At 59.8% G+C, this 24493-nt stretch overlaps 7 protein-coding genes and 1 pseudogene across 8 annotated transcripts; 4 read left to right on the forward strand and 4 right to left on the reverse strand.

Annotated features, from left to right (window-relative positions):
• Positions 1–4597: 4597 nt before the first annotated feature.
• LOC309450214 (scale keratin-like) lies at positions 4598–4966 on the reverse strand (the record flags this gene model as incomplete). The annotated part of the gene is made up of 1 exon (XM_082072947.1): positions 4598–4966. One exon carries the CDS (start codon positions 4964–4966, stop codon positions 4598–4600), a length of 369 nt encoding a protein of 122 aa, XP_081929073.1.
• Positions 4967–6779: 1813 nt separating this feature from the next.
• LOC309450211 (scale keratin-like) lies at positions 6780–7148 on the forward strand (the record flags this gene model as incomplete). Its single annotated transcript, XM_082072944.1, has 1 exon — positions 6780–7148. The coding sequence occupies one exon, from the start codon at positions 6780–6782 to the stop codon at positions 7146–7148; it is 369 nt and encodes a 122-aa protein (XP_081929070.1).
• Positions 7149–9536: 2388 nt separating this feature from the next.
• Positions 9537–9905, reverse strand: LOC309450224 (scale keratin-like; the record flags this gene model as incomplete). Its single annotated transcript, XM_082072956.1, has 1 exon — positions 9537–9905. The coding sequence occupies one exon, from the start codon at positions 9903–9905 to the stop codon at positions 9537–9539; it is 369 nt and encodes a 122-aa protein (XP_081929082.1).
• A 1813-nt stretch (positions 9906–11718) lies between these two features.
• Positions 11719–12087, forward strand: LOC309450215 (scale keratin-like; the record flags this gene model as incomplete). Its single annotated transcript, XM_082072948.1, has 1 exon — positions 11719–12087. The coding sequence occupies one exon, from the start codon at positions 11719–11721 to the stop codon at positions 12085–12087; it is 369 nt and encodes a 122-aa protein (XP_081929074.1).
• Positions 12088–14475: 2388 nt separating this feature from the next.
• On the reverse strand, positions 14476–14844 carry LOC309450216 (scale keratin-like; the record flags this gene model as incomplete). The annotated part of the gene is made up of 1 exon (XM_082072949.1): positions 14476–14844. The coding sequence occupies one exon, from the start codon at positions 14842–14844 to the stop codon at positions 14476–14478; it is 369 nt and encodes a 122-aa protein (XP_081929075.1).
• A 1813-nt stretch (positions 14845–16657) lies between these two features.
• Positions 16658–17026, forward strand: LOC309450212 (scale keratin-like; the record flags this gene model as incomplete). Its single annotated transcript, XM_082072945.1, has 1 exon — positions 16658–17026. The coding sequence occupies one exon, from the start codon at positions 16658–16660 to the stop codon at positions 17024–17026; it is 369 nt and encodes a 122-aa protein (XP_081929071.1).
• A 2388-nt stretch (positions 17027–19414) lies between these two features.
• LOC309450220 (scale keratin-like) lies at positions 19415–19783 on the reverse strand (the record flags this gene model as incomplete). Its single annotated transcript, XM_082072953.1, has 1 exon — positions 19415–19783. The coding sequence occupies one exon, from the start codon at positions 19781–19783 to the stop codon at positions 19415–19417; it is 369 nt and encodes a 122-aa protein (XP_081929079.1).
• Positions 19784–21596: 1813 nt separating this feature from the next.
• LOC309450223 (scale keratin-like) lies at positions 21597–21964 on the forward strand (annotated as a pseudogene). Its single transcript has one exon. The product of its transcript is annotated as a scale keratin-like (transcript).
• Positions 21965–24493: the final 2529 nt, after the last annotated feature.

The following is a 24493-nucleotide window of genomic DNA, read 5'->3' on the forward strand; positions in this document are numbered from 1 at the left end:
CATGCACTAAATTACAGTTCAAGACAGATACCTGTGGGAGTTAAGCCTTTCATGTCTGATTTAAATAGGTGGATTCACTAAATAGTCACTATTAGAGCCTAATGGTTTTTTTTATGTGGTTCAGAGTCACACCACTAGTAAATAGCCTGCAGGCACAACGGCTCAACATAACAGAACCAGAAACAGACCCTGCTGAATGCCAGCTTCCTTTCAATGTTTGATTCTGCAGAAATTAGCAAAGCGACTACTCGCAGTCAGACTTTTACCAGTTTTGCAATTGGAGGATCTGAACTTGAATGTTTCAGATGTTTTAAATACAATGCTCTATCAGAGAAACCTGAAGAAAGGCTTTTGTAAGATCATCCTTATTTTTTACTTAGAAAACAAATTATATAATAAACAATGTCTTGAATCTTTAGGTTGCTGGGTTTTTTTGGAAGTGTCAGGTTGGATGAGGTTCTGAGCAACCTCATCTAGTGGAAGATGACTCTACCCATAGCAGAGGGTTGGACTAGATGATCTTTTGAGGTCCCTTCCAGGCCCTAACATTCTGTGATTTTGGACACAGCAGGAGCAGAGCTGGTGTCTCAGCTGAGGCTGGATTTAAAGCAGATCATGGGGCAAAGGGCAGCAGCTGAGGGCCTCAGGTGGGAGGAATGCTCCTGAGTGGGAAGGGATTTCAGTAGGTGGTGAGGGAATGGTCAAAGAATATTGGCATGGATCTGTAGAAAGGGTTAGAGGAGCTGCAACAAGGGAAAGAGCTCTTCAGAGGTGTGCGCAATGTCTAATGGACGTCTTAGATGAGGAATGTCATGGGCGAGGCTGGAAGTTGGAACTACTGAAAATGGGAATTTCTGTTGTGAGGTTTTTCAATGCAGGAGAAATTGAAAAACACAACAGCAGCATTGAGGGTATGTATACAGGATTATGATTTTTTTCTACCTTTCTGTCTTTTAAGCTTTCCAGGCACAGGTACAGCAGGTACTGTCACAGCAGCTGCAGGCCCTGCTAAATCCTACAGAAATATTCTCTAACTAAAGAATGAATGGTAAATGCATGACACAATCTTGATACTCAACTGAGCTCCTGAATAAGAGGCAGAGCATCAAAGGCTTCCACTTAATACTGTGGAGCCAGAGTAGCTCCATATGTTACATTTCTCATTTCCTTATCCATTTGTTTAATCTTCTTTTCCTTGCCCATGCCAGTGGCTAAATGTGTAACTCCACCATGGTCCCAGAGGCCACTTGCTTCTTCCTGAAATGGCCACCACCTGGGTGAAACCTGAAAGAACAGTTCTCCTGAAGACATGGGAACAACCTTGCCTGCCTCATGTGTCCTTCTCCAGTGGGTGTTTTCCATCCCTTGCAATAAAACAGGCCTGTATCCATTCCATCCCTTGCAATAAAACAAGCCTGTATCCATTCCATCCCTTGCAATAAAACAAGCCTGTATCCAACACCTGCCTCTCTGTATTTCCTTTCAAAGCCCTGTGTGGGCTGCAGGACTCCTTCACCCTGCATGTGGACCCCACCAACTGGGCTATGGTGGTCTCTCAGCCCCTGCAAAACCAAGCTGAGCTGCCTTTGGGGACATCCCACGGCACTGGCCATACACAGTCCCGCTGCTAAGAAACCTATCTGCACAGCCTTTCATTGCTGCTGAGTGGAAATTGTCTTCTCAGGCCTCCCCTATGATAATTATTCTAACTGTTAGAGTTCCAAGAGTTAGTCCATCTCTTTTTTCACTAGTTAACTTAGTGCTGGAGTTCCTGTTCATTTTATATCTTCCCAGACAACATATTATCATCAAACTGTGTTCAAAGACAAGGTTAAAAAAAAAATGGCCTGAAGTTCTATCAAAGCATATTCTGAAAAGGAACAATAGGAGGAAGGTAAACAACGGGAAACAATTTTTAAGATATGAATCTCATGAACAAAGATCAAGCACTACCTTTTTTTTTTTTTTTCTTAATCACTGCTGTGATAACAGTTGCCTCAGGGAAGTTTTGGCTGAGTTTGCAAGTCAGCCGGGTGAAGTAAAAAGAATATGAACTAGTAGATTACAGAGGATTTACCTCTTACTTCACCAAGACTCTTTCAAAGAAAATCTCCATGTATGAATGTACAATTTCTTAATCTCAACCCTCTATCAGTGTCATGGAATAGCAAGTCTGATTTTAACAGGTAATTTCACTGCCCCCAGCCCCACAAATATAAGTGGATGTGCCAGATGTCTATGTGTGGTAACTAATAACAAGTTGAAAAGAAAATTAGTCTTGTGAATTGTGCTTTCATTTTAAGAAAATACTTTTTTATGTTTACTAATTAACAAATAATGAGAATACCAAAAAAAAAAAAAAAAGCCATTCATTGAAAAGTTCTCCCCTCTCTGCCTGCTTCACCTTTTCTGTTCCAACACTGCCCGCCTTTGTGGCCCTGGGCTATTTGGGAAAGGTCTGTGGGGGTATGCAAAGGGACTGGGGCTTGAAGGGCCCAGTAGAGTCCAGCCACTGCACGATGAGCACCTGGGGTGTGTGACGAGCACAGATAGCTGATGTGGAGAAGAAAGGCTCCTGCTTTTGTGGCACAAGGAAATGGCTCTCTGTCCCTGCTGCTGCTTTCCATTCTCACATGGCTTGAGGTAAGGATGCTGCTGCTGTGAACTCCCAGTAGCTAAGCAACCAACGTCCTGGTTCGTGCTGCACCAGCCCTGCACCTTCTTGGCTCAGGTACCTCTCCTGTGCTGAGCAAAGCCCTCTTTCCTCACAACCGGTTCAGCTTGGGGCAGTTCCTAGGACAGCTTTGCCAAACACAGATGCCTGCTTTCTTCTCCATTCCTCTTCTGCTTAACTCCAGGATCCTCGCTCTCGTGCACAGGCTCTAAGAGGTACTTCAGTGTAAATCATACATGACCGCAGCCGAACATCTGAGCTCCTACTGCCAACTTTTCCACTGATACTCTTGATGAGGCAGTGCCAGGCAGGTACCTGCCAGCATCCAGTTAGATGCATATTGTGTCAGACAGCAAGTACCTAGCCCAAGATGACAAGATTAGCGAGAGCTATTAGCACTCAGCTAACATGATTACTTAGCTTCTCTTTGGGCTGGATGGCTGTTCAGGGTGAGATCATGACTGATTGCAAAATAGTACCTAGAGATGCCCTTTCTGTCAGTGTCTAGTGATTTATGGGAGTTATAGAAATAGAAGTTTACTTACATTGGTTAGTCAAGAACCAGTCTCAGAAAACCTCTATTTTGTTTTTTCATTAATGGAATTAGCACATAATTTGACAGTACTCTGTTTTATGTCCCGATAAGATGAATCTGAGTGGCATTAAACAGGAGGGAACCAGACTTTAAGACTGGAAAAACAAGGTGGCTTAACTGATGGGAGTAACAGTAACAGTATGAACTTCAGTGATACAGTACAAAGCCAAGTACCTGCTGACTATGGAGGATAGATCTGCTGTAACACAGGCTATAATCAGAAATAAGCTGCAGAAGAGAAAAGGTTCTCTGAGTAGCCCTGAAGAGGTGATGGTAAGGTACAGGGAGACTGCATGCAATGAAAGCATTGTAAATCTCAAATGCCAGAGAATGGTGGTAATATAAGAAGAACTTGTAATGCAAGGGAACACATAATCTGACTTTTACTGCCAACATGGCATTACTTCTCAAAAAGACAGTGTGATTACAAAAAATACAAATAGCACTAATATCAAGTTAATTAATCTCACATGTGCCAGGGTAAGGGGTTAAATAATATTTTGGGATAAGTCCCCTTGAGTAAAGCTAAGCAACAGATGATTTGTGTTTGCTTTTGACCCTGAGAGTGTTACGAAGTCCCTGAATGTGATACAGTAGATTTGTGGAAATACAAAGTTTTGGAGAGTGAGACAGCAGCACCATCCCTTCTTATGGAAAACCGTGAAGAGTAGCTGAGACACAAGTCTGTAATACATTAGTGTTATGGCACATATATGTATTTGTACAACTCTTTATATTTGACTATGAACATATTTAGTAAGGAGGAACCTGTAGTTAACCAGCCTGCTCCAAATTCATTGCAAAGCTTAAGTAACTGAATCACTCCGCTCACAATTAGGGAAAGAAGATTATCCCAGAGATGAGAGATTCTCATCTTCAGCTAGACAATGCGAAATGAGGAATTATGTCTTCACTCCCAGGTAAGCCAAGATGTGTGATAATCCCTGCTGAAATATAAAGACATCAGAATTTGCCCTCCATCTATTACCGGACAAAAAATTGGGAAAAAGATAGAGGGAGACATGACTGGAATGCAGAAGAAAATTTATTATATCCAGAGGATCAGCAGAGAAACCACTGGAGAAAGACACTGAAGGTAGAGGCAGGCAGGTTGTCCCTGGAGGCTTCAAGAGAGCTGTTCCTTCAGGCTTCCTATCCCAGGCGGCAGCCATTGCAGAGAGTAACGAGTGCCCTGAGGGACGATGGTAGAGTCGTGCATCTGGGCAAGGGACGGGGCGAGGAGGAGAGGCGGCATGGAGAGAGGCAGGAAAGGAGTGGAGGCGTGAGGCCGAGGTGGCCCAGGAACCAAGGGGGCTCTGGGGCTGCGTCTAGCAGGGCCCACAGTTGTCCCACAGCCTCCTACTGTAGCGGGGCAAGACGCAAGGGCTGCAGGCGGGAGAAGCGTAGGAGGGTCTGCCGAAGGTGCAGAGGCCCCCGGAGCCCTGGGTGGCGCCGGCACCGTAGAGGCCCCCCAGCCCCAGGGAGCCCCCAAAGGCGGGCGCTCCGGAGGAGCCCACCACGGCTTGCTGGGGGAAGGACGTGAGGATGGGGCCGGGGAAGGTGACGACGACGGGGGGCGGCTGGATGAAGGCCGTCGAGTCGGGGCACTGCCGGGCGCACAGCTCGTTGCAGCTGTCAGCGATGGGCTGGGGCACGGCCACGCTGGTTGGTGCTGGGCGCAGGTCGGAGCAAGACATCTTTGTGCGAGAGTGATGAGCCTGAAAGACACGGCCCCAAGGACAGCTGTCATGCATGCGGAGAAGCCTCCCCGGCTCAGCACTGCCCTGTTCCCTTGGCTGTCCTGGAGCTGGAGGGACCAGGGCCACCCCCTTGCCGCGCTGCCCACTGTTTGCCCTTTGCCCAGCCAGTCCCCCTCAGCACCCTGCTCTCTGTAGCCCTCTCCTTGCCATCTCTCTCTGCAAACAGAGGGCAGACGAGCCCTCGCAGAGAGCCTGTGCAGGGCCCGGCTCTGCGTGGCCTGGCCAGGGGGCTCCTTCCTCCTTGCGTCGTGGCTCAGCCCAGCCTGGCCGTCCAAGGCGGCTGCCAGCACGCCCGCCGCTGGCAGAGCTCTCCTGGCCAGGGATACCCCACAGCGGCCTCAGCTACAGGAGGCAGAGACCTGCAGGCACCCACCTACCCTTTTCCTGAGCAGAGCGAGGCAGGAGCAGCGGATGCCCATGCACAGCGAGGGCAGCGCTTTTATGCCACAGCAGAGAGTGGGGGGAGGAGCTGGCCGCGCTGGAGGCACGTGTCCTGCGCTGGCCGAGCCCCTGCCTTCTCCCTGCGTGGCACGGGGCTGTTTTGCTGATGTCGTTTCCTCTCCAGCCCCAACCCGCTCTATCAGCCCCTGCAATTACCCCACTCAGACGCTTGCCAGCTGCCACCTCACGGGCCCAATTAGCCCCACCGTCTTTTCATTATCTCTGTGTGAAAGAGGGCACACGGCGTGACAAAGGCTGACTGCAAGTGCCCTGCGTGCCATAGCTCTTCTGCAAGGGCTTGGTCTCTCGGCGTGGCCCCGTGTCTGCTTTGCAGAGCCACAGGGAAGACCAGGGTCTCCCGCACGCCAGCGACCGCATGACGTGCACCGTGGAGCTATTATCTACAGAGGCGCGAGGTTACGAAACGCCAAATCAAAGGCACTCCTCTCGGGCACTGCCTGCTCAGCACGATGTATCACTCGCCAGCCCAACACAGCCGGCCTCCATCTGCCTGCAGGCCTTGGCCGTGGACCTCTGCAAGTCTGGGGGAGCAAGACCCCTTGTGCTCTTCCGCAACGTGCGTGTTGCAAGGAGCACAGACCCCGAGCCGTGCTGAAGTGGCACAGGCTCACTCCAGGCCTGCCCCAGCCCCGCGGGCCCCTTGCAAGTCTCCTGGGAAGCCCGTTGCTGGGCGATGGTGCTGGGCAGGGGCTGCCCTCGGGGTGCCGGGCAGCCGGCAGCGCCGGCTGACGCCAAAGCCCCAGCAGCCCTTGGCTGGGCTGGCCCCGCTCGCCCTGGCCACCGGCTCGATTCACAGCAGAGCCTGGCTGTGGGCACAGGGCAGAGGTTTCCCTGCAGCAGAGCACCAGTCAGGCCGCAAGGAGCTGCAGCAGCACGGCCATCTCCTGCCTTCTACATCCCCGAGCAGGGGGATGCGTGCTGTCATTTAGCCCACAGAGCACAAAGGGCTCGAAAGCCTGGCAAGCGGTATGTGCTGGTCTGGCAAGGGGATGCTGACTCAGGGAGGGGCAGGAGGCGGCCAGCCCCATAGGTGTAGGCAGGAGGGAGTGCTGCCTCTGCTGATTGGCCCAGCTGGTACTGAGCCACAGCAGCGCCGCTATAAAAGCTCTGCCACAGCCAGGCTCTCCCAAGCACTGCTCTGGCTGCCTTCTCCTCAGGGAACAGGGTAAGTCTGCGAGCGCTTGTCCTCCTGGCCCCCTGCTGCGGCCCGTCCGCCTCGGGCGCTCTCCTCTGCTGCTCACTTGCAATGTCTGCCCTCTTGCAGAGCACCGTTCGATCCCACGCAAAGATGTCTTGCTCCGACCTGCGCCCAGCACCAACCAGCGTGGCCGTCCCCCAGCCCATCGCTGACAGCTGCAACGAGCTGTGCGCCCGGCAGTGCCCCGACTCGACGGCCCTCATCCAGCCACCCCCCGTCGTCGTCACCTTCCCCGGCCCCATCCTCAGCTCCTTCCCCCAGCAAGCCGTGGTGGGCTCCTCCGGAGCGCCCGCCTTTGGGGGCTCCCTGGGGCTGGGGGGCCTCTACGGTGCCGGGGCCACCCAGGGCTCCGGGGGCCTCTGCACCTTCGGCAGACCCTCCTACGCTTCTCCTGCCTGCAGCCCTTGCGTCTTGCCCCGCTACAGCAGGAGGCTGTGGGACAACTGTGGGCCCTGCTAGACCCAGCCCCAGAGTCCCCGGCGCTGCCCCCAGCCCAAACGCTAAGGCCAACGCCAGCCACGCAGGGCTGCGCTGGCAGGCACGGGGCACTGAGGAGTGCTGAGCAGCCCCAGCCCCAGACAATGCCTGGGCAGCTGGCAGTGCCCAACAGCCTCCGCCCTTCCCTGCTCCTGCTCTCTGCTCTCCTCCCTCTCTGCCCAGCTGTCAGACCAGCTAGGACCTGGACCCCAACGGCTCTGCAGGCCTGATGGACCACGTCCTCGGGAGCTGCAATGCTGCACGAAGGGGGCATCTGGAGCAAGAAGCCATGCTCTTGAGAAGATGCCCCTGCCTCCCGCCACCCATGGCAGCCAGCCTCTCTGGGTCTCGTCCACCATCTCTCTGACGATCTCTGCTGATCCTCTGGGCAAAATAAAGTTTTCCTGCATCCCAGTCATGTCTCCCTCCGTCCTTGTCCCACGTAGCAAAGAGCCTGGGGGCAAGTGCCCTTCAGCAGATGGAGGGCCAATGCTGGTGCTGAGATGCCCAGAGAGGTGAGGGTGGGCGGTGCTGGGAGAGGGAGGTTGCAGGCAGCGGGCAGGGGAGAGAGAGCCTTTTGGTAGGACTTGCACGAGTTGGGGAAAGGGCAGAGGGAAGGGAGCGGGAAACGTGCTGGCAGGACTCCTTTGCCTGGCCTTTCCCGCCTGGGAGCAGCAGCAGCTCCTCCAGCTCTGGTGCTCCGCAGAAGCACGGCAGCATCCCCGGGTGCCCACGCAGAGGAGGCTGGACAAAGACCCCGTGGTGAAGCCCACACTTGGGCAATGGCCATCGATTGCTGGAGAGCAGGAGAAACGGAGGCTGAGGGCTGACCTCACTGCCCTCTACAGCTTCGTGAGGAGGAGAATTGGATAGGGAGATGCTGCTCTCTTCTCGCTGGGATCCAGCATGAGGACACAGGGGAACTGTTCAAAGCTGCAGTAGGGAAGGTTTAGACTGGACATGAGGAAACATTTCTTGGCTGAGCGGGTGCTCAAAAGCTGCAACTGGCTTTGCAGAGAGGTGGTCAATGCCCCAGGCCTCTCGATGTTTAAGAGGCTTTTAGAAAATGCTGTTGATGATTTGCTTTACAGTTTGGTCATCCCTCGAGAAGTCAGGCTGTTGGACTAGATGATCTTTCTAGGTCCCTTCCAAGGGAAAGATCCTGTTCTACTCTCACGTCTCCTCTGGAGAGAGCTGGGACCTTGGCTCCCGGTGAAGAGGAGGCTCAGAGTGTTTCTCACCAAGCTGCACACGTGCCTGAAGGGAAGGCATCGAGAAGATGGAGCCAGGCTCTTTTCTGAGGTGTCCAGTTCCAGGACAAGAGGCAATGGGCACCAGCTGAAAGGCAGGAGGCTCTGCCTCAACGTGCCAGGCCACTTTTTCCGTGTGAGTGAGACCGAGCAGTTGCACAGGTTTCCCCAGGAGGTTGTGGACTTCCCGTCCACAGAGACACGCGAAAGCTCACTGGACACGGCGCTGGGCAGCCGGCCCTGGGTGCGGCTGCTGGAGGCAGCAGTGTGGCAACATGCCCTGCGAAGCTCCTGCCACACGAATCAGGCTGTGATTCCTGGGACTGAACGTCTGTAGCCGAGAAGGGAGGAGCAGCCAGTGAGTTGGTCTGTGCTGGGTGTGAGGAGGGGAAGGAGAAGAGGAAGAAAACTAGAGGAAAAGGGACGGGAGCAGGAAGGGGAGGGAGAAGAGGCAGGAGAAGCCTCCCGTTTGCTTTCTCTCCAGGGCCTGGAGCAGAGCCACGGAGGAACAAAGTGGCTGGATCCCATGCAAGCATTTTCCCGGGGGGCTGCCAGCCCCTGGGGCAGCCAGGCTCATGCGCGCTGACACTGGAGGTCTGCAAATGCCGCGTGTCCCGCAGACAGGGGAGCAGCCTGCATTCAGGGGGCACTCTTGGAGCTCAACTGCGGGACCGTGTGTGGCCAGAGCTGCAGGGGTTGTGGGGTGTCTCAAAATGAACTCAGCCTGGTACTGTTGTGGCTGAGAGACTGCCCTGGTCTGGCTGGCGGGGCTCACGTGCACGGCAAGGGGAGCCCTGCAGCCCACACCGGGCTCTGAAAGAAAAGGAGGAGAGGCAGGTGTTGGATGCAAGCTTGTTTTATTGCAGTGCAGGAAAGGAACCACTGGAGAAAGACACTGAAGGTAGAGGCAGGCAGGTTGTCCCTGGAGGCTTCAAGAGAGCTGTTCCTTCAGGCTTCCTATCCCAGGCGGCAGCCATTGCAGAGAGTAACGAGTGCCCTGAGGGACGATGGTAGAGTCGCGCATCTGGGCAAGGGACGGGGCGAGGAGGAGAGAGGCAGGAAAGGAGTGGAGGCGTGAGGCCGAGGTGGCCCAGGAGCCAAGGGGGCTCTGGGGCTGCGTCTAGCAGGGCCCACAGTTGTCCCACAGCCTCCTGCTGTAGCGGGGCAAGACGCAAGGGCTGCAGGCGGGAGAAGCGTAGGAGGGTCTGCCGAAGGTGCAGAGGCCCCCGGAGCCCTGGGTGGCGCCGGCACCGTAGAGGCCCCCCAGCCCCAGGGAGCCCCCAAAGGCGGGCGCTCCGGAGGAGCCCACCACGGCTTGCTGGGGGAAGGACGTGAGGATGGGGCCGGGGAAGGTGACGACGACGGGGGGCGGCTGGATGAGGGCCGTCGAGTCGGGGCACTGCCGGGCGCACAGCTCGTTGCAGCTGTCAGCGATGGGCTGGGGCACGGCCACGCTGGTTGGTGCTGGGCGCAGGTCGGAGCAAGACATCTTTGTGCGAGAGTGATGAGCCTGAAAGACACGGCCCCAAGGACAGCTGTCATGCATGCGGAGAAGCCTCCCCGGCTCAGCACTGCCCTGTTCCCTTGGCTGTCCTGGAGCTGGAGGGACCAGGGCCACCCCCTTGCCGCGCTGCCCACTGTTTGCCCTTTGCCCAGCCAGCCCCCCTCAGCACCCTGCTCTCTGTAGCCCTCTCCTTGCCATCTCTCTCTGCAAACAGAGGGCAGACGAGCCCTCGCAGAGAGCCTGTGCAGGGCCCGGCTCTGCGTGGCCTGGCCAGGGGGCTCCTTCCTCCTCGCGTCGTGGCTCAGCCCAGCCTGGCCGTCCAAGGCGGCTGCCAGCACGCCCGCCGCTGGCAGAGCTCTCCTGGCCAGGGATACCCCACAGCGGCCTCAGCTACAGGAGGCAGAGACCTGCAGGCACCCACCTACCCTTTTCCTGAGCAGAGCGAGGCAGGAGCAGCGGATGCCCATGCACAGCGAGGGCAGCGCTTTTATGCCACAGCAGAGAGTGGGGGGAGGAGCTGGCCGCGCTGGAGGCACGTGTCCTGTGCTGGCCGAGCCCCTGCCTTCTCCCTGCGTGGCACAGGGCTGTTTTGCTGATGTCGTTTCCTCTCCAGCCCCAACCCGCTCTATCAGCCCCTGCAATTACCCCACTCAGACGCTTGCCAGCTGCCACCTCACGGGCCCAATTAGCCCCACCGTCTTTTCATTATCTCTGTGTGAAAGAGGGCACACGGCGTGACAAAGGCTGACTGCAAGCGCCCTGCGTGCCATAGCTCTTCTGCAAGGGCTTGGTCTCTCGGCGTGGCCCCGTGTCTGCTTCGCAGAGCCACAGGGAAGACCAGGGTCTCCCGCACGCCAGCGACCGCATGACGTGCACCGTGGAGCTATTATCTACAGAGGCGCGAGGTTACGAAACGCCAAATCAAAGGCACTCCTCTCGGGCACTGCCTGCTCAGCACGATGTATCACTCGCCAGCCCAACACAGCCGGCCTCCATCTGCCTGCAGGCCTTGGCCGTGGACCTCTGCAAGTCTGGGGGAGCAAGACCCCTTGTGCTCCTCCGCAACGTGCGTGTTGCAAGGAGCACAGACCCCGAGCCGTGCTGAAGTGGCACAGGCTCACTCCAGGCCTGCCCCAGCCCCGCGAGCCCCTTGCAAGTCTCCTGGGAAGCCCGTTGCTGGGCGATGGTGCTGGGCAGGGGCTGCCCTCGGGGTGCCGGGCAGCCGGCAGCACCGGCTGACGCCAAAGCCCCAGCAGCCCTTGGCTGGGCTGGCCCCGCTCGCCCTGGCCACCGGCTCGATTCACAGCACAGCCTGGCTGTGGGCACAGGGCAGAGGTTTCCCTGCAGCAGAGCACCAGTCAGGCTGCAAGGAGCTGCAGCAGCACGGCCATCTCCTGCCTTCTACATCCCCGAGCAGGGGGATGCGTGCTGTCATTTAGCCCACAGAGCACAAAGGGCTCGAAAGCCTGGCAAGCGGTATGTGCTGGTCTGGCAAGGGGATGCTGACTCAGGGAGGGGCAGGAGGCGGCCAGCCCCATAGGTGTAGGCAGGAGGGAGTGCTGCCTCTGCTGATTGGCCCAGCTGGTACTGAGCCACAGCAGGGCCGCTATAAAAGCTCTGCCACAGCCAGGCTCTCCCAAGCACTGCTCTGGCTGCCTTCTCCTCAGGGAACAGGGTAAGTCTGCGAGCGCTTGTCCTCCTGGCCCCCTGCTGCGGCCCGTCCGCCTCGGGTGCTCCCCTCTGCTGCTCACTTGCAATCTCTGCCCTCTTGCAGAGCACCGTTCGATCCCACGCAAAGATGTCTTGCTCCGACCTGCGCCCAGCACCAACCAGCGTGGCCGTCCCCCAGCCCATCGCTGACAGCTGCAACGAGCTGTGCGCCCGGCAGTGCCCCGACTCGACGGCCCTCATCCAGCCACCCCCCGTCGTCGTCACCTTCCCCGGCCCCATCCTCAGCTCCTTCCCCCAGCAAGCCGTGGTGGGCTCCTCCGGAGCGCCCGCCTTTGGGGGCTCCCTGGGGCTGGGGGGCCTCTACGGTGCTGGCGCCACCCAGGGCTCCGGGGGCCTCTGCACCTTCGGCAGACCCTCCTACGCTTCTCCCGCCTGCAGCCCTTGCGTCTTGCCCCGCTACAGCAGGAGGCTGTGGGACAACTGTGGGCCCTGCTAGACCCAGCCCCAGAGTCCCCGGCGCTGCCCCCAGCCCAAACGCCAAGGCCAACGCCAGCCACGCAGGGCTGCGCTGGCAGGCACGGGGCACTGAGGAGTGCTGAGCAGCCCCAGCCCCAGACAATGCCTGGGCAGCTGGCAGTGCCCAACAGCCTCCACCCTTCCCTGCTCCTGCTCTCTGCTCTCCTCCCTCTCTGCCCAGCTGTCAGACCAGCTAGGACCTGTACCCCAACGGCTCTGCAGGCCTGATGGACCACGTCCTCGGGAGCTGCAATGCTGCACGAAGGGGGCATCTGGAGCAAGAAGCCATGCTCTTGAGAAGATGCCCCTGCCTCCCGCCACCCATGGCAGCCAGCCTCTCTGGGTCTCGTCCACCATCTCTCTGACGATCTCTGCTGATCCTCTGGGCAAAATAAAGTTTTCCTGCATCCCAGTCATGTTTCCCTCCGTCCTTGTCCCACGTAGCAAAGAGCCTGGGGGCAAGTGCCCTTCAGCAGATGGAGGGCCAATGCTGGTGCTGAGATGCCCAGAGAGGTGAGGGTGGGCGGTGCTGGGAGAGGGAGGTTGCAGGCAGCGGGCAGGGGAGAGAGAGCCTTTTGGTAGGACTTGCACGAGTTGGGGAAAGGGCAGAGGGAAGGGAGCGGGAAACGTGCTGGCAGGACTCCTTTGCCTGGCCTTTCCCGCCTGGGAGCAGCAGCAGCTCCTCCAGCTCTGGTGCTCCGCAGAAGCACGGCAGCATCCCCGGGTGCCCACGCAGAGGAGGCTGGACAAAGACCCCGTGGTGAAGCCCACACTTGGGCAATGGCCATCGATTGCTGGAGAGCAGGAGAAACGGAGGCTGAGGGCTGACCTCACTGCCCTCTACAGCTTCGTGAGGAGGAGAATTGGATAGGGAGATGCTGCTCTCTTCTTGCTGGGATCCAGCAATAGGACACAGGGGAACTGTTCAAAGCTGCAGTAGGGAAGGTTTAGACTGGACATGAGGAAACATTTCTTGGCTGAGCGGGTGCTCAAAAGCTGCAACTGGCTTTGCAGAGAGGTGGTCAATGCCCCAGGCCTCTCGATGTTTAAGAGGCTTTTAGAAAATGCTGTTGATGATTTGCTTTACAGTTTGGTCATCCCTCGAGAAGTCAGGCTGTTGGACTAGATGATCTTTCTAGGTCCCTTCCAAGGGAAAGATCCTGTTCTACTCTCACGTCTCCTCTGGAGAGAGCTGGGACCTTGGCTCCCGGTGAAGAGGAGGCTCAGAGTGTTTCTCACCAAGCTGCACACGTGCCTGAAGGGAAGGCATCGAGAAGATGGAGCCAGGCTCTTTTCTGAGGTGTCCAGTTCCAGGACAAGAGGCAATGGGCACCAGCTGAAAGGCAGGAGGCTCTGCCTCAACGTGCCAGGCCACTTTTTCCGTGTGAGTGAGACCGAGCAGTTGCACAGGTTTCCCCAGGAGGTTGTGGACTTCCCGTCCACAGAGACACGCGAAAGCTCACTGGACACGGCGCTGGGCAGCCGGCCCTGGGTGCGGCTGCTGGAGGCAGCAGTGTGGCAACATGCCCTGCGAAGCTCCTGCCACACGAATCAGGCTGTGATTCCTGGGACTGAACGTCTGTAGCCGAGAAGGGAGGAGCAGCCAGTGTGTTGGTCTGTGCTGGGTGTGAGGAGGGGAAGGAGAAGAGGAAGAAAACTAGAGGAAAAGGGACGGGAGCAGGAAGGGGAGGGAGAAGAGGCAGGAGAAGCCTCCCGTTTGCTTTCTCTCCAGGGCCTGGAGCAGAGCCACGGAGGAACAAAGTGGCTGGATCCCATGCAAGCATTTTCCCGGGGGGCTGCCAGCCCCTGGGGCAGCCAGGCTCATGCGCGCTGACACTGGAGGTCTGCAAATGCCGCGTGTCCCGCAGACAGGGGAGCAGCCTGCATTCAGGGGGCACTCTTGGAGCTCAACTGCGGGACCGTGTGTGGCCAGAGCTGCAGGGGTTGTGGGGTGTCTCAAAATGAACTCAGCCTGGTACTGTTGTGGCTGAGAGACTGCCCTGGTCTGGCTGGCGGGGCTCACATGCACGGCAAGGGGAGCCCTGCAGCCCACACCGGGCTCTGAAAGAAAAGGAGGAGAGGCAGGTGTTGGATGCAAGCTTGTTTTATTGCAGTGCAGGAAAGGAACCACTGGAGAAAGACACTGAAGGTAGAGGCAGGCAGGTTGTCCCTGGAGGCTTCAAGAGAGCTGTTCCTTCAGGCTTCCTATCCCAGGCGGCAGCCATTGCAGAGAGTAACGAGTGCCCTGAGGGACGATGGTAGAGTCGCGCATCTGGGCAAGGGACGAGGCGAGGAGGAGAGAGGCAGGAAAGGAGTGGAGGCGTGAGGCCGAGGTGGCCCAGGAGCCAAGGGGGCTCTGGGGCTGGGTCTAGCAGGGCCCACAGTTGTCCCACAGCCTCCTGCTGTAGCGGGGCAAGACGCAAGGGCTGCAGGCGGGAGAAGCGTAGGAGGGTCTGCCAAAGGTGCAGAGGCCCCCGGAGCCCTGGGTGGCGCCGGCACCGTAGAGGCCCCCCAGCCCCAGGGAGCCCCCAAAGGCGGGCGCTCCGGAGGAGCCCACCACGGCTTGCTGGGGGAAGGACGTGAGGATGGGGCCGGGGAAGGTGACGACGACGGGGGGCGGCTGGATGAAGGCCGTCGAGTCGGGGCACTGCCGGGCGCACAGCTCGTTGCAGCTGTCAGCGATGGGCTGGGGCACGGCCACGCTGGTTGGTGCTGGGCGCAGGTCGGAGCAAGACATCTTTGTGCGAGAGTGATGAGCCTGAAAGACACGGCCCCAAGGACAGCTGTCATGCATGCGGAGAAGCCTCCCCGGCTCAGCACTGCCCTGTTCCCTTGGCTGTCCTGGAGCTGGAGGGACCAGGGCCACCCCCTTGCCGCGCTGCCCACTGTTTGCCCTTTGCCCAGCCAGCCCCCCTCAGCACCCTGCTCTCTGTAGCCCTCTCCTTGCCATCTCTCTCTGCAAACAGAGGGCAGACGAGCCCTCGCAGAGAGCCTGTGCAGGGCCCGGCTCTGCGTGGCCTGGCCACGGGGCTCCTTCCTCCTCGCGTCGTGGCTCAGCCCAGCCTGGCCGTCCAAGGCGGCTGCCAGCACGCCCGCCGCTGGCAGAGCTCTCCTGGCCAGGGATACCCCACAGCAGCCTCAGCTACAGCAGGCAGAGACCTGCAGGCACCCACCTACCCTTTTCCTGAGCAGAGCGAGGCAGGAGCAGCGGATGCCCATGCACAGCGAGGGCAGCGCTTTTATGCCACAGCAGAGAGTGGGGGGAGGAGCTGGCCGCGCTGGAGGCACGTGTCCTGCGCTGGCTGAGCCCCTGCCTTCTCCCTGCGTGGCACGGGGCTGTTTTGCTGATGTCGTTTCCTCTCCAGCCCCAACCCGCTCTATCAGCCCCTGCAATTACCCCACTCAGACGCTTGCCAGCTGCCACCTCACGGGCCCAATTAGCCCCACCGTCTTTTCATTATCTCTGTGTGAAAGAGGGCACACGGCGTGACAAAGGCTGACTGCAAGTGCCCTGCGTGCCATAGCTCTTCTGCAAGGGCTTGGTCTCTCGGCGTGGCCCCGTGTCTGCTTCGCAGAGCCACAGGGAAGACCAGGGTCTCCCGCACGCCAGCGACCGCATGACGTGCACCGTGGAGCTATTATCTACAGAGGCGCGAGGTTACGAAACGCCAAATCAAAGGCACTCCTCTCGGGCACTGCCTGCTCAGCACGATGTATCACTCGCCAGCCCAACACAGCCGGCCTCCATCTGCCTGCAGGCCTTGGCCGTGGACCTCTGCAAGTCTGGGGGAGCAAGACCCCTTGTGCTCTTCCGCAACGTGCGTGTTGCAAGGAGCACAGACCCCGAGCCGTGCTGAAGTGGCACAGGCTCACTCCAGGCCTGCCCCAGCCCCGCGGGCCCCTTGCAAGTCTCCTGGGAAGCCCGTTGCTGGGCGATGGTGCTGGGCAGGGGCTGCCCTCGGGGTGCCGGGCAGCCGGCAGCGCCGGCTGACGCCAAAGCCCCAGCAGCCCTTGGCTGGGCTGGCCCCGCTCGCCCTGGCCACCGGCTCGATTCACAGCAGAGCCTGGCTGTGGGCACAGGGCAGAGGTTTCCCTGCAGCAGAGCACCAGTCAGGCCACAAGGAGCTGCAGCAGCACGGCCATCTCCTGCCTTCTACATCCCCGAGCAGGGGGATGCGTGCTGTCATTTAGCCCACAGAGCACAAAGGGCTCGAAAGCCTGGCAAGCGGTATGTGCTGGTCTGGCAAGGGGATGCTGACTCAGGGAGGGGCAGGAGGCGGCCAGCCCCATAGGTGTAGGCAGGAGGGAGTGCTGCCTCTGCTGATTGGCCCAGCTGGTACTGAGCCACAGCAGGGCCGCTATAAAAGCTCTGCCACGGCCAGGCTCTCCCAAGCACTGCTCTGGCTGCCTTCTCCTCAGGGAACAGGGTAAGTCTGCGAGCGCTTGTCCTCCTGGCCCCCTGCTGCGGCCCGTCCGCCTCGGGCGCTCCCCTCTGCTGCTCACTTGCAATCTCTGCCCTCTTGCAGAGCACCGTTTGATCCCACGCAAAGATGGCTTGCTCCGACCTGCGCCCAGCACCAACCAGCGTGGCCGTCCCCCAGCCCATCGCTGACAGCTGCAACGAGCTGTGCGCCCGGCAGTGCCCCGACTCGACGGCCCTCATCCAGCCACCCCCCGTCGTCGTCACCTTCCCCGGCCCCATCCTCAGCTCCTTCCCCCAGCAAGCCGTGGTGGGCTCCTCCGGAGCCCCCGCCTTTGGGGGCTCCCTGGGGCTGGGGGGCCTCTACGGTGCTGGCGCCACCCAGGGCTCCGGGGGCCTCTGCACCTTCGGCAGACCCTCCTACGCTTCTCCCGCCTGCAGCCCTTGCGTCTTGCCCCGCTACAGCAGGAGGCTGTGGGACAACTGTGGGCCCTGCTAGACCCAGCCCCAGAGTCCCCGGCGCTGCCCCCAGCCCAAACGCCAAGGCCAACGCCAGCCACGCAGGGCTGCGCTGGCAGGCACGGGGCACTGAGGAGTGCTGAGCAGCCCCAGCCCCAGACAATGCCTGGGCAGCTGGCAGTGCCCAACAGCCTCCGCCCTTCCCTGCTCCTGCTCTCTGCTCTCCTCCCTCTCTGCCCAGCTGTCAGACCAGCTAGGACCTGGACCCCAACGGCTCTGCAGGCCTGATGGACCACGTCCTCGGGAGCTGCAATGCTGCACGAAGGGGGCATCTGGAGCAAGAAGCCATGCTCTTGAGAAGATGCCCCTGCCTCCCGCCACCCATGGCAGCCAGCCTCTCTGGGTCTCGTCCACCATCTCTCTGACGATCTCTGCTGATCCTCTGGGCAAAATAAAGTTTTCCTGCATCCCAGTCATGTCTCCCTCCGTCCTTGTCCCACGTAGCAAAGAGCCTGGGGGCAAGTGCCCTTCAGCAGATGGAGGGCCAATGCTGGTGCTGAGATGCCCAGAGAGGTGAGGGTGGGCGGAGCTGGGAGAGGGAGGTTGCAGGCAGCGGGCAGGGGAGAGAGAGCCTTTTGGTAGGACTTGCACGAGTTGGGGAAAGGGCAGAGGGAAGGGAGCGGGAAACGTGCTGGCAGGACTCCTTTGCCTGGCCTTTCCCGCCTGGGAACAGCAGCAGCTCCTCCAGCTCTGGTGCTCCGCAGAAGCACGGCAGCATCCCCGGGTGCCCACGCAGAGGAGGCTGGACAAAGACCCCGTGGTGAAGCCCACACTTGGGCAATGGCCATCGATTGCTGGAGAGCGGGAGAAACGGAGGCTGAGGGCTGACCTCACTGCCCTCTACAGCTTCGTGAGGAGGAGAATTGGATAGGGAGATGCTGCTCTCTTCTCGCTGGGATCCAGCATGAGGACACAGGGGAACTGTTCAAAGCTGCAGTAGGGAAGGTTTAGACTGGACATGAGGAAACATTTCTTGGCTGAGCGGGTGCTCAAAAGCTGCAACTGGCTTTGCAGAGAGGTGGTCAATGCCCCAGGCCTCTCGATGTTTAAGAGGCTTTTAGAAAATGCTGTTGATGATTTGCTTTACAGTTTGGTCATCCCTCGAGAAGTCAGGCTGTTGGACTAGATGATCTTTCTAGGTCCCTTCCAAGGGAAAGATCCTGTTCTACTCTCACGTCTCCTCTGGAGAGAGCTGGGACCTTGGCTCCCGGTGAAGAGGAGGCTCAGAGTGTTTCTCACCAAGCTGCACACGTGCCTGAAGGGAAGGCATCGAGAAGATGGAGCCAGGCTCTTTTCTGAGGTGTCCAGTTCCAGGACAAGAGGCAATGGGCACCAGGTGAAAGGCAGGAGGCTCTGCCTCAACGTGCCAGGCCACTTTTTCCGTGTGAGTGAGACCGAGCAGTTGCACAGGTTTCCCCAGGAGGTTGTGGACTTCCCGTCCACAGAGACACGCGAAAGCTCACTGGACACGGCGCTGGGCAGCCAGCCCTGGGTGCGGCTGCTGGAGGCAGCAGTGTGGCAACATGCCCTGCGAAGCTCCTGCCACACGAATCAGGCTGTGATTCCTGGGACTGAACGTCTGTAGCCGAGAAGGGAGGAGCAGCCAGTGAGTTGGTCTATGCTGGGTGTGAGGAGGGGAAGGAGAAGAGGAAGAAAACTAGAGGAAAAGGGACGGGAGCAGGAAGGGGAGGGAGAAGAGGCAGGAGAAGCCTCCCGTTTGCTTTCTCTCCAGGGCCTGGAGCAGAGCCACGGAGGAACAAAGTGGCTGGATCCCATGCAAGCATTTTCCCGGGGGGCTGCCAGCCCCTGGGGCAGCCAGGCTCATGCGCGCTGACACTGGAGGTCTGCAAATGCCGCGTGTCCCGCAGACAGGGGAGCAGCCTGCATTCAGGGGGCACTCTTGGAGCTCAACTGCGGGACCGTGTGTGGCCAGAGCTGCAGGGGTTGTGGGGTGTCTCAAAATGAACTCAGCCTGGTACTGTTGTGGCTGAGAGACTGCCCTGGTCTGGCTGGCGGGGCTCACGTGCACGGCAAGGGGAGCCCTGCAGCCCACACCGGGCTCTGAAAGAAAAGGAGGAGAGGCAGGTGTTGGATGCAAGCTTGTTTTATTGCAGTGCAGGAAAGGAACCACTGGAGAAAGACACTGAAGGTAGAGGCAGGCAGGTTGTCCCTGGAGGCTTCAAGAGAGCTGTTCCTTCAGGCTTCCTATCCCAGGCGGCAGCCATTGCAGAGAGTAACGAGTGCCCTGAGGGACGATGGTAGAGTCGCGCATCTGGGCAAGGGACGGGGCGAGGAGGAGAGAGGCAGGAAAGGAGTGGAGGCGTGAGGCCGAGGTGGCCCAGGAGCCAAGGGGGCTCTGGGGCTGCGTCTAGCAGGGCCCACAGTTGTCCCACAGCTTCCTGCTGTAGCGGGGCAAGACGCAAGGGCTGCAGGCGGGAGAAGCGTAGGAGGGTCTGCCGAAGGTGCAGAGGCCCCCGGAGCCCTGGGTGGCGCCGGCACCGTAGAGGCCCCCCAGCCCCAGGGAGCCCCCAAAGGCGGGCGCTCCGGAGGAGCCCACCACGGCTTGCTGGGGGAAGGACGTGAGGATGGGGCCGGGGAAGGTGACGACGACGGGGGGCGGCTGGATGAGGGCCGTCGAGTCGGGGCACTGCCGGGCGCACAGCTCGTTGCAGCTGTCAGCGATGGGCTGGGGCACGGCCACGCTGGTTGGTGCTGGTCGCAGGTCGGAGCAAGACATCTTTGTGCGAGAGTGATGAGCCTGAAAGACACGGCCCCAAGGACAGCTGTCATGCATGCGGAGAAGCCTCCCCGGCTCAGCACTGCCCTGTTCCCTTGGCTGTCCTGGAGCTGGAGGGACCAGGGCCACCCCCTTGCCGCGCTGCCCACTGTTTGCCCTTTGCCCAGCCAGCCCCCCTCAGCACCCTGCTCTCTGTAGCCCTCTCCTTGCCATCTCTCTCTGCAAACAGAGGGCAGACGAGCCCTCGCAGAGAGCCTGTGCAGGGCCCGGCTCTGCGTGGCCTGGCCACGGGGCTCCTTCCTCCTCGCGTCGTGGCTCAGCCCAGCCTGGCCGTCCAAGGCGGCTGCCAGCACGCCCGCCGCTGGCAGAGCTCTCCTGGCCAGGGATACCCCACAGCGGCCTCAGCTACAGGAGGCAGAGACCTGCAGGCACCCACCTACCCTTTTCCTGAGCAGAGCGAGGCAGGAGCAGCGGATGCCCATGCTCAGCGAGGGCAGCGCTTTTATGCCACAGCAGAGAGTGGGGGGAGGAGCTGGCCGCGCTGGAGGCACGTGTCCTGCGCTGGCCGATCCCCTGCCTTCTCCCTGTGTGGCACGGGGCTGTTTTGCTGATGTCGTTTCCTCTCCAGCCCCAACCCGCTCTATCAGCCCCTGCAATTACCCCACTCAGACGCTTGCCAGCTGCCACCTCACGGGCCCAATTAGCCCCACCGTCTTTTCATTATCTCTGTGTGAAAGAGGGCACACGGCGTGACAAAGGCTGACTGCAAGCGCCCTGCGTGCCATAGCTCTTCTGCAAGGGCTTGGTCTCTCGGCGTGGCCCCGTGTCTGCTTCGCAGAGCCACAGGGAAGACCAGGGTCTCCCGCACGCCAGCGACCGCATGACGTGCACCGTGGAGCTATTATCTACAGAGGCGCGAGGTTACGAAATGCCAAATCAAAGGCACTCCTCTCGGGCACTGCCTGCTCAGCACGATGTATCACTCGCCAGCCCAACACAGCCGGCCTCCATCTGCCTGCAGGCCTTGGCCGTGGACCTCTGCAAGTCTGGGGGAGCAAGACCCCTTGTGCTCTTCCGCAACGCGCGTGTTGCAAGGAGCACAGACCCCGAGCCGTGCTGAAGTGGCACAGGCTCACTCCAGGCCTGCCCCAGCCCCGCGGGCCCCTTGCAAGTCTCCTGGGAAGCCCGTTGCTGGGCGATGGTGCTGGGCAGGGGCTGCCCTCGGGGTGCCGGGCAGCCGGCAGCGCCGGCTGACGCCAAAGCCCCAGCAGCCCTTGGCTGGGCTGGCCCCGCTCGCCCTGGCCACCGGCTCGATTCACAGCAGAGCCTGGCTGTGGGCACAGGGCAGAGGTTTCCCTGCAGCAGAGCACCAGTCTGGCCGCAAGGAGCTGCAGCAGCACGGCCATCTCCTGCCTTCTACATCCCCGAGCAGGGGGATGCGTGCTGTCATTTAGCCCACAGAGCACAAAGGGCTCGAAAGCCTGGCAAGCGGTATGTGCTGGTCTGGCAAGGGGATGCTGACTCAGGGAGGGGCAGGAGGCGGCCAGCCCCATAGGTGTAGGCAGGAGGGAGTGCTGCCTCTGCTGATTGGCCCAGCTGGTACTGAGCCACAGCAGGGCCGCTATAAAAGCTCTGCCACGGCCAGGCTCTCCCAAGCACTGCTCTGGCTGCCTTCTCTTCAGGGAACAGGGTAAGTCTGCGAGCGCTTGTTCTCCTGGCCCCCTGCTGCGGCCCGTCCGCCTCGGGCGCTCCCTTCTGCTACTCACTTGCAATCTCTGCCCTCTTGCAGAGCACCGTTCGATCCCACGCAAAGATGGCTTGCTCCGACCTGCGCCCAGCACCAACCAGCGTGGCCGTGCCCCAGCCCATCGCTGACAGCTGCAACGAGCTGTGCGCCCGGCAGTGCCCCGACTCGACGGCCCTCATCCAGCCACCCCCGTCGTCGTCACCTTCCCCGGCCCCATCCTCAGCTCCTTCCCCCAGCAAGCCGTGGTGGGCTCCTCCGGAGCGCCCGCCTTTGGGGGCTCCCTGGGGCTGGGGGGCCTCTACGGTGCCGGCGCCACCCAGGGCTCCGGGGGCCTCTGCACCTTCGGCAGACCCTCCTACGCTTCTCCCGCCTGCAGCCCTTGCGTCTTGCCCCGCTACAGCAGGAGGCTGTGGGACAACTGTGGGCCCTGCTAGACCCAGCCCCAGAGTCCCCGGCGCTGCCCCCAGCCCAAACGCCAAGGCCAACGCCAGCCACGCAGGGCTGCGCTGGCAGGCACGGGGCACTGAGGAGTGCTGAGCAGCCCCAGCCCCAGACAATGCCTGGGCAGCTGGCAGTGCCCAACAGCCTCCGCCCTTCCCTGCTCCTGCTCTCTGCTCTCCTCCCTCTCTGCCCAGCTGTCAGACCAGCTAGGACCTGGACCCCCACGGCTCTGCAGGCCTGATGGACCACGTCCTCGGGAGCTGCAATGCTGCACGAAGGGGGCATCTGGAGCAAGAAGCCATGCTCTTGAGAAGATGCCCCTGCCTCCCGCCACCCATGGCAGCCAGCCTCTCTGGGTCTCGTCCACCATCTCTCTGACGATCTCTGCTGATCCTCTGGGCAAAATAAAGTTTTCCTGCATCCCAGTCATGTTTCCCTCCGTCCTTGTCCCACGTAGCAAAGAGCCTGGGGGCAAGTGCCCTTCAGCAGATGGAGGGCCAATGCTGGTGCTGAGATGCCCAGAGAGGTGAGGGTGGGCGGAGCTGGGAGAGGGAGGTTGCAGGCAGCGGGCAGGGGAGAGAGAGCCTTTTGGTAGGACTTGCACGAGTTGGGGAAAGGGCAGAGGGAAGGGAGCGGGAAACGTGCTGGCAGGACTCCTTTGCCTGGCCTTTCCCGCCTGGGAACAGCAGCAGCTCCTCCAGCTCTGGTGCTCCGCAGAAGCACGGCAGCATCCCCGGGTGCCCACGCAGAGGAGGCTGGACAAAGACCCCGTGGTGAAGCCCACACTTGGGCAATGGCCATCGATTGCTGGAGAGCGGGAGAAACGGAGGCTGAGGGCTGACCTCACTGCCCTCTACAGCTTCGTGAGGAGGAGAATTGGATAGGGAGATGCTGCTCTCTTCTCGCTGGGATCCAGCATGAGGACACAGGGGAACTGTTCAAAGCTGCAGTAGGGAAGGTTTAGACTGGACATGAGGAAACATTTCTTGGCTGAGCGGGTGCTCAAAAGCTGCAACTGGCTTTGCAGAGAGGTGGTCAATGCCCCAGGCCTCTCGATGTTTAAGAGGCTTTTAGAAAATGCTGTTGATGATTTGCTTTACAGTTTGGTCATCCCTCGAGAAGTCAGGCTGTTGGACTAGATGATCTTTCTAGGTCCCTTCCAAGGGAAAGATCCTGTTCTACTCTCACGTCTCCTCTGGAGAGAGCTGGGACCTTGGCTCCCGGTGAAGAGGAGGCTCAGAGTGTTTCTCACCAAGCTGCACACGTGCCTGAAGGGAAGGCATCGAGAAGATGGAGCCAGGCTCTTTTCTGAGGTGTCCAGTTCCAGGACAAGAGGCAATGGGCACCAGGTGAAAGGCAGGAGGCTCTGCCTCAACGTGCCAGGCCACTTTTTCCGTGTGAGTGAGACCGAGCAGTTGCACAGGTTTCCCCAGGAGGTTGTGGACTTCCCGTCCACAGAGACACGCGAAAGCTCACTGGACACGGCGCTGGGCAGCCAGCCCTGGGTGCGGCTGCTGGAGGCAGCAGTGTGGCAACATGCCCTGCGAAGCTCCTGCCACACGAATCAGGCTGTGATTCCTGGGACTGAACGTCTGTAGCCGAGAAGGGAGGAGCAGCCAGTGAGTTGGTCTATGCTGGGTGTGAGGAGGGGAAGGAGAAGAGGAAGAAAACTAGAGGAAAAGGGACGGGAGCAGGAAGGGGAGAGGGAGAAGAGGCAGGAGAAGCCTCCCGTTTGCTTTCTCTCCAGGGCCTGGAGCAGAGCCACGGAGGAACAAAGTGGCTGGATCCCATGCAAGCATTTTCCCGGGGGGCTGCCAGCCCCTGGGGCAGCCAGGCTCATGCGCGCTGACACTGGAGGTCTGCAAATGCCGCGTGTCCCGCAGACAGGGGAGCAGCCTGCATTCAGGGGGCACTCTTGGAGCTCAACTGCGGGACCGTGTGTGGCCAGAGCTGCAGGGGTTGTGGGGTGTCTCAAAATGAACTCAGCCTGGTACTGTTGTGGCTGAGAGACTGCCCTGGTCTGGCTGGCGGGGCTCACGTGCACGGCAAGGGGAGCCCTGCAGCCCACACCGGGCTCTGAAAGAAAAGGAGGAGAGGCAGGTGTTGGATGCAAGCTTGTTTTATTGCAGTGCAGGAAAGGAACCACTGGAGAAAGACACTGAAGGTAGAGGCAGGCAGGTTGTCCCTGGAGGCTTCAAGAGAGCTGTTCCTTCAGGCTTCCTATCCCAGGCGGCAGCCATTGCAGAGAGTAACGAGTGCCCTGAGGGACGATGGTAGAGTCGCGCATCTGGGCAAGGGACGGGGCGAGGAGGAGAGAGGCAGGAAAGGAGTGGAGGCGTGAGGCCGAGGTGGCCCAGGAGCCAAGGGGGCTCTGGGGCTGCGTCTAGCAGGGCCCACAGTTGTCCCACAGCTTCCTGCTGTAGCGGGGCAAGACGCAAGGGCTGCAGGCGGGAGAAGCGTAGGAGGGTCTGCCGAAGGTGCAGAGGCCCCCGGAGCCCTGGGTGGCGCCGGCACCGTAGAGG

Source organism: Streptopelia decaocto (genome assembly GCF_964273445.1).
Source record: "Streptopelia decaocto genome assembly, chromosome: 26".
In the NCBI taxonomy this organism is placed as follows: domain Eukaryota; kingdom Metazoa; phylum Chordata; class Aves; order Columbiformes; family Columbidae; genus Streptopelia; species Streptopelia decaocto.